The sequence below is a fragment of the Pocillopora verrucosa genome, chromosome 9 (assembly GCF_036669915.1).
Source record: "Pocillopora verrucosa isolate sample1 chromosome 9, ASM3666991v2, whole genome shotgun sequence".
NCBI lineage: Eukaryota > Metazoa > Cnidaria > Anthozoa > Scleractinia > Pocilloporidae > Pocillopora > Pocillopora verrucosa.
The window spans coordinates 11,851,619-11,859,277 of record NC_089320.1 but is presented as its reverse complement, the minus strand read 5'-3'; the positions used below and the strand labels follow the sequence as shown (position 1 = coordinate 11,859,277).

The 7,659-nt window shown below is 37.1% G+C and overlaps 1 protein-coding gene across 1 annotated transcript; it reads right to left on the bottom strand.

Moving 5' to 3' along the window:
• Window positions 1-220: 220 nt before the first annotated feature.
• LOC131797065 (prolyl 4-hydroxylase subunit alpha-1-like) lies at window positions 221-7,106 on the bottom strand. The gene is made up of 12 exons (XM_059114679.2): window positions 6,757-7,106; window positions 5,558-5,886; window positions 4,920-4,971; window positions 4,174-4,391; window positions 3,556-3,726; window positions 2,617-2,687; window positions 2,402-2,507; window positions 1,959-2,012; window positions 1,576-1,638; window positions 1,271-1,339; window positions 907-1,003; window positions 221-800 (listed from the first exon to the last, which is right to left on the bottom strand). The coding sequence occupies exons 1-12, from the start codon at window positions 7,103-7,105 to the stop codon at window positions 730-732; spliced, it is 1,650 nt and encodes a 549-aa protein (XP_058970662.2). The 5' UTR covers window position 7,106; the 3' UTR covers window positions 221-729.
• Window positions 7,107-7,659: the final 553 nt, after the last annotated feature.

The following is a 7,659-nucleotide window of genomic DNA, read 5'->3' as shown; positions in this document are numbered from 1 at the left end:
AAAGTAACTCTCAACTTTCTTTGCACATAGAAAGAAGTAGGTTTTATTCATTACTAAGAGACAAAAAAATTATACACACTCTAACAAAATGGAGTCTTTGATTTATCAAATCTATGCACTAAAGATAAATAAAATTAGATAAGGGAAATTATCGGAAATTCATTCTCAAAATTGTCCTTGATACTCTTTCTCACTTATCACTAGTACTTGCTCAATGATACATCCATACATATGTATCTACGACGGGTTCGATTACCAACCGTGGTCATGATAGATTGCTTTTTAAATCCCTTTATGGTTATATGGAACAATTGTTTCTTATCTAGACAACTGAATTACAAAAATTGGAGTCAAAATATTTTCTTAAACTTCTATCAGTGACCTGATGTTATTCAAATCAATATTGGTTTACTAATTCAAAATTCAGCTGTGCAGCTTGTCCTTTACTTTTGACATGCAAGTTCTACACCTGAGGGGAACGGGGATTGTTGTGAGAGGCGGGGGGGCACACATGATTTTCAAGGGGAATGGAGAGAGGATCAGTTGTCGCGAACAGAGTATAAAGGGGGAACTATACTGAAAATTGACTCCAAGCTAACTGCCAATGAAGAGGGATTCTAGAAATATTTCAGAGTTTTAGGTAAATTTTATCGTGACAATACTAAAATCCTCCAGCCCCCTCCCCCTTGGGCCACAAACAATGACCCCTCCCTAGATGGAAACTGATATCTATTCATCCTGAGATAAGCCACAGGGTCGACGAAATTCTTGTCCGTCCTCATGAATCCACTTGTTGGAAACTAAAGGATGAAAGAGAAATAAATGAGCACTGTTTCTCATTTATTAGTTTTACATCTGATTTATTTGCGTTAAAATTTTCATGACAAAACAGATTAAACTCCTTACCCCATTTGGATCCTACGATGACTGGACAACCCGCGTGCCGTGTTTTTGCATCTGATTCACCCGATTTGAGAAGGTTGAACCAAAACGCTGCAGTACCCTGATAAAAAAAGCAAAATCAGTAAAATAATACCCAACCAAAAGATAGTAATAAAATCGTGGTTAAGATTTGCTCTTATTGCAATAAGAACACACGAAGCGCTCTATACTGAAGTCTAAAAAGTAGACTCAGTTCTATATGTAAAAACTGTAAGGCCGGAAATTTGGGCCTTGGTTTTAGAGAGCTCCGCAAAACACAAAATTACGATTAGAGCGAGCGAAAGTGAAGGCGTCACTGACACCAACTTGTTTGGACTGTGTAATTTACCTTTTTAGTTGGAATAATTGTTTCTGCATCCAAAAAGACGGTGGAACCTCCTGCCTCCACGTCACTCATCTGTCGAACAATGTTCAGGAATTAATGAAGAATCAGGAGCCATTAGCAATGGACTCCTGACTCTATTTGTTCAGTGTATCAAATTTAAATAATGTTCTATTTGTTTGTTTGGCATCTGAGTGATTCAGATTATGGTGGAAGTTGTAAAGACCGGTTACAGATAATAGCTAGGGACTGAACCAATTCAATCTCTGTTTATTAACGACACTCAACAAACAAAAAACTCATGTACTTACATATATTAAGACAGTGGCAATTCTATTACGCTTGCCCATCCTCAAGATGGCTGAATTCTTTGACTGTCGTTAAAAAGGGAAAAAAGGTAAAAGAAGAAAAAAAATGAATAATTAAAGATGATAAACATGATTACGATGAAATTGTTTATTGAAATTACCTCAGTAATCTATGACCTAATACCTAGACTTTGACCTGATTTAGCGCTATTGGGTCCGCCTCGAAAGATAACCTCCCCCCAGACCTCTCGCTGACAAGGAGGTGGGAGAATTGTCTGGGAACCATGCCTTCTCACTGCACCCAACAGATTGGGCCTGTCCCAGTGTTCATTCTGACCACAGTATTAACAAAGTCACTTACTGTCTAGCAGATTTGTAGAACTTACCAGTGCGTGATCCAAGTGTGGTTCGTATTGACCAGCTATACCGTAGTTAACGACCTAGTTAAATGAGATCAAAATACGCGCAATCAGGTAAGTCCTAACAGCGGTATCTAGTTTTGGCTGCCGAAGTTGTTTGATTCATGAATTGAAGGATTCTTGGCACCTTTTGAACTCAATTCGGGGGGGAGGAAGTTTTCAACCGTAGTGTTGCATTGTTGGGGGTATCACAGGACAATTCGGTTTTATTGACTGAGTTAATTATGAAAATTGACCAGAGTGGTCATATTATTTTATTAACTTAGTTGACCAAACCAAATTATCTTGTAGGGATAGGAGATTTATTTGAGAGGGGTGGTATGATAGACAAAAATAATATTCATCAACTGTATCTGTTTTAAAAATGTTATTAATTTATTCAATTATGTAGAAAAAAATAAAATGCCTACCTGTAATGCTTCACTATGCTCCCTGGCTGTTGACAGACCAGTAATGGCTTTCAATTTTTTATTCAATCTTCTGATGGCTTCTCCTTCAGAATCCTCCAACCAGGCACTGTAACAGAAACCTTATTTATACATGTGTATTTTTATTTGTATGTGTTTTCATCTATCAAGATGGAAAATAATTTTGGTGCTTGTTATTTAGATCATCTTTTCCCTACCTCTTACTTATCCTGTAATCAGCAAATTCAAGATTTCCAGTGAATCTGTTGGTAACTGTAGCTCTTTGAAGCTAATTCAAAAGATACAAAAAACCAAACAGATTAACAACAAAAAAAACATTAGTTGCTCTTTTTTTCAGATTTTACTTATCTTTATATGAAGGTCAATATTTAAACTTGTCTAGTCCTAGGTTATTTCTGTGTCATACATTTTTTATCTATGTATCTTTAGATATTTAATGATTTCTTAAGACCATAGATTTTTGATGTTGACCATCTGGGTTTCTTTTCTATTATTATTTATATCTTGAGGAGTAACAGATTGGACTCTAGTAAGATTACAAGTGGTAATGGAACAAGTTTGTGAATCAATCATATATATGTCAGTTCTGATTTTTATTCTACTGACAAAAAAAATGTGGTGTTAACTGTTATGATTTGAATTCATAATAAGGTTTGGCAAGCTTATGGCCCAAAATCTGGTGCACTCTGCTAGATTCTTTTTTTCGTGTTTTAGAGGTATAGAGCATTTTGTCAGGGTTCCTAGCAGCTATACTCCTTAACTCCTGGGTGGAGAATGAGATTCATCTTTTTGCTTTCCCTTATTAAACCATTTCAATTCTGGGAAAATTAACTATCCTGTATGTGGTACTGGTAACTAGAACCAGGAACCTCTGATTGTATAGAGGGGAGCAGAATACAATATGGTGGTCTTATATGGACTTTTTTTCCATTACTTTGTGTAACAAACACTAAACTGTAGACAACTTGAAAAATTGACTTCCGTTGAAGAGACTATCAATAGCTTAAGAAGAACTGACATATTCAAAGGATTGAAATAAGAGCCCCTTCTCTGTTCACTCGTTTTCTCTTCTTCTCTCTCCAATTTATTGTTCATCCCTTGTTGTTTAAGGTTAAATTGACATTTGCGTCACAAACCCTTGGAGCTGCACTTTCCTTGATAAATTCCATATCTTCATCTCTGATAATATCATGAAGGAGATATATGTTTGGTTTCAAATTGGCCATTTCTATTTTGGCAGGGTTAAGAACCAATAGTGGATGTTTGTTGTAATAATAGCATGTTAACTTGTCCATCTCAGCCTGGCTCTGCGAATCAAAAGCAAAACAAGTCGGGGTAACAACCAATCGTTCGTATGAAGAAATGTTAAATTGATTTAGAAACACGCTTTGCAAGGGAAGTGGCGAGGGGCTTATTTTTTTTGCCATGAGTCTTTTCTCTTTTGCCGTAAGGTTTTTTCTTTTGCCGCGAGGTTTTTTTTTGCCATAAGTCTTTTCCTTTTCCCGTGAGCTTCTTCCTTTTTTCATGAAGTTATTTTTTTGGCTGCGAGGTTATTTCTTTTGCCACGACAATCGTGGGCTACCGTAATTTACCCTTTCGGGATCATATTGAACTACGTCATCAGCGTTTACGTTTACAGAGAGTAAGTAACAAATGCCTATTACCAGGTAGTTTTCAAAGAGAAGTCAAGGCACAACATGCCTCCACGAAACTAACCACTACTACAGATGTAAACGCGATCATCCTACACACACCTTATTGGACTCTCCTCTGCACAGGCGCTCGTAATGATACATAAATTCCTCTTTTTGCGGAGCTTTCTTAGGTTCTTCAGACCCAGTTTCCTCGTCATTTTCCTCGCCATTTTCCGCGTCATTTTCCTCCTCTTCTTCAATGTAATTTCCTTCTTGCATCATTTTAAGTCTACTCTCATAGAATTCTTTGCCCTGTTTCGCTTCTTTATCATTTGGATCTGTATTTGTACATATATAATATATTGAAGGTGACGCGTAGTCCTTAAATAAGTCTATTTTTAAGTATTGGGAGAGGGAGTCGAAGAACCAGATTAAAGAGAGTTTTAGGGGGCCCGATAAATCGCATAGTCGGCATAAACTCAACAGTCGTATCATAGGGAGCAGGTGGTTCAAATTCTTTACAAATTAGAGAAAGAAATGGAACCATGGATTTCTCGCTCTTTGCCATCCCTCGATCGATCGTCACGCCTTTCCTTGGGCGCAGTCAAACTCGTTACTCGCGTCTTTTTCTTCAAGTGCGTCACTTTATATTATGCTAAGTGCAATTCTCAGTTTTGGTCATTCCTATATATGTATAAATTAGGAGAAGTATCGTCAAATTGTCGAATTTTCGTCGTAGGGATTTTCCATTTCCTGATTAACTTACACCACAATTACAATTGTTTTAATTTTTATGATTTCACAGGAGATTCCTCTCTCACGCATGCTTTCTTCAAATGGAAAGAGACACAATAACGATATCATACCTTCCTCGAGCAAGAGATTAGTGTGATAAAGAGCGCCTTCGATTCTACCTATCTAAAAAAGGGAAAAAAATGTTTCCATCTCCACTGAATTTATCCCTCAGATATTTGTCATTTGATTTTTCAACACTACACAACACATGTTAACAGATGTGAAGATTAACTAGCAGATTAACAACATTTTAAGGACGTGAGAATCCAGAGCAGTTAAACCAAAACAAAGGTAATAACAACGGCCAATCAGAAGAAAGGAAAATATCTCTAAGAGCCAATGAGAACTCAAAGTAAAATCAACAAAACTGTCTAAAGCGCGGGAAAACGCGGGCGACCAAGTCGTGATTTGTTTTTGTTTTGCATCTGATTGGTGGAGAAGTGGCGCGAGTTTTCTGAACCGATCACAAAGCGGAACAAGGCAAAACCCAAGCAATTCTAGATTACATTCGACACAATGGAAATTTTCTCTTAAATATTTAATGCATGGAAACTAATTCTATATATTTCCAAAAACTGACATTGAAAGAAAATTGAACAGTATCACAACAACCTCGACTAGAATGAAGATGGACTGATACTTTATCCGAGGCTTCTCTCAGGCAACAAGATTAGAGGGAAGGCTCGGAACTGAACTAGGCTGTACTTACCTTATACTCCGCCCAAATCAAATACTGAAGCACGTCCCTGTTTTGAATTCCGCTGCTTTTGTCTAGTGAGCTCATTCGTTTCCAGGCTTCCATAAACCATCCATACGCCTGCTCGTAATTTTTCCAATGATGATTGATGTGACCTAGCTCCAAGCAATGAGCTGTTCTCATCCTGGGGCTCAGAACTTTGTCAGATAATCTGCCGTCTGCAATTTTCTCGGCGCTGATGTGGTAGACGTCTTGTAGCCGCAAAATTGCTAAGGCGCAACCTTGCAAGTCCTTTAAATCGGGAAATGACGAGTTGTATTCATCGATGATTTCACGAAGTTCTTGAAGAGAGTGAATTTCATGTAAAATAAAGGATATAGATGCGTATGTAATACATTCAATAATACAAAACATGACTTCTAATCCCCTAAAAGAAATTTTTGTAACTTAGTATCAACCCTGTGATCTGAAATCTGTATCAACTTTTACCATCGGCAGTGTCCGACTCGTTCTCCATGGAAGCATATATGTACATCTTTCAAGGTACGTGTAACATTCCCCAAAGAATAAAATTGAGAGGGATTCCTAAGCTCGTCTTCATTGCTATCGTAGAACTAGAAAACAGTTCTGATAGAGATGAAAAGCCTAACAGAAGAAGTGAAACCACTGGGAATAATGAATTCTATTTACTTCAATTATAGTTATTATCGTTATTATCGAATCAGTGCTTTCTTTTTAACATTCTGTCATTTTCGCTTTAAATTCGATTATTAGGTCTTCTTTTAGCTATATGACGCAGGTACCAGCAAGTGCTTTGCAACAATGCACGTGTCTATTACAATGTTCATTTCCTAAACAATCACTTGAATGGTCTCACATGGTTACAAACAAGCAAAAATTTTGGCATTTATATTTAGAGGTACTCCTTAGTTTTTTTCCATATTAATTTAAATTTCTAAATTTCGGCATTTTTAAAGATTATTTTTATCAAAAGTAAAATTTTGAAGCTAGGCATTAATAATAATCAGCTGTTAATTGGTTTCTCGCCGATGGACGAATTCAATATAAATCAGATTTTAAATAACGTCATTGCGTGAAAAAAGAACGAGAACGTCAGGGACTAATTTTTGACTGATAAGCCAATTTAATCCAAATAGTTTTAAGTTAGGGCGTTCCTCAATTCAAAGTTTGTAGAAATTTGAAGAAGTTACCTTTTCCAGTGGGATTAGTCACATCTAATTTGTTGCCAACATTACTCCACTCCCTTAAAAACCGCCATATAAGTAAATACGAGTTCACTGGATGGCCAATAAAAACTTCCATATCGGCATCTTGTACATCTTTCACGTATGTCCGAACGTCTTTTGCCAGCCGTTTTAAATCAGACGGCGCGGAGGGATTATAGTGCAGATACTGTTGCAAATGGCCTCCCAAAATTATCTCCATTTGGACCAAATATTTCATATGAGCTAATGCTAAGAAGACCTCCGATTGAGTGAACGAAATCAGGGTGAACAACAGAGAAAACGTCTGTATTAGATGACAACATCTTGGAGCCATTTTTTTGTCTTACTCTCGTTCAGTTAGAGCAGATCAATAAAGAGCTGTGACGTCACGTCGGGTACCAGCGCTGTCTACTGATCAGGTGTAATTTGATTAAAAGATAACGTAATTTTGTTTTGTTTTGACTGTTTAACACAGTGTGATATCTCGAAAATAAAGAGAAACCGCTCAGCTGCAGTGAAATGGTGGAATGCAGGTTGTCTTTAGCGCTCTCAATGCCACGGTAGTCTTTGACAGTCGTAATTTTTTTTGGGTGTGTGGTGATGTTGTTATGCATGCTAATCTCTACTTTCTGTTGCATCAAAATTTCCCGCTCACTTCGTCTTTATCAAGTACAGGGGCAAGACCAATATCATCAAGGACAACGGAATTGGAGATAGAATTCAACTGAGAAAATTACAATACAGAAAAACAGTGTGTAGAGCACTTTAGGTACAAATAGCGTTATTGCCTTGTTATTTTCCTTATGGATTATTGGTCAGTACGATAACTATCAGAGGATTGAGCACACCGTCTCTAAACTTCTGCAGACTTTAGCGACACCTATGATT

What these genes read in the sequence shown, in the direction of transcription:
- LOC131797065 (XM_059114679.2), bottom strand. Translation starts at nt 7,105, where the DNA reads ATGGCTCCAAGATGTTGTCATCTAATACAGACGTTTTCTCTGTTGTTC. An exon ending in TTGCCACTGTCTTAATATAT is followed by an intron (nt 1,340 to 1,575) that starts GTAAGTACATGA and finishes ATTGTTCGACAG; the next exon opens with ATGAGTGACGTGGAGGCAGG. An exon ending in CAATTATTCCAACTAAAAAG is followed by an intron (nt 1,004 to 1,270) that starts GTAAATTACACA and finishes TTTTTTTATCAG; the next exon opens with GGTACTGCAGCGTTTTGGTT.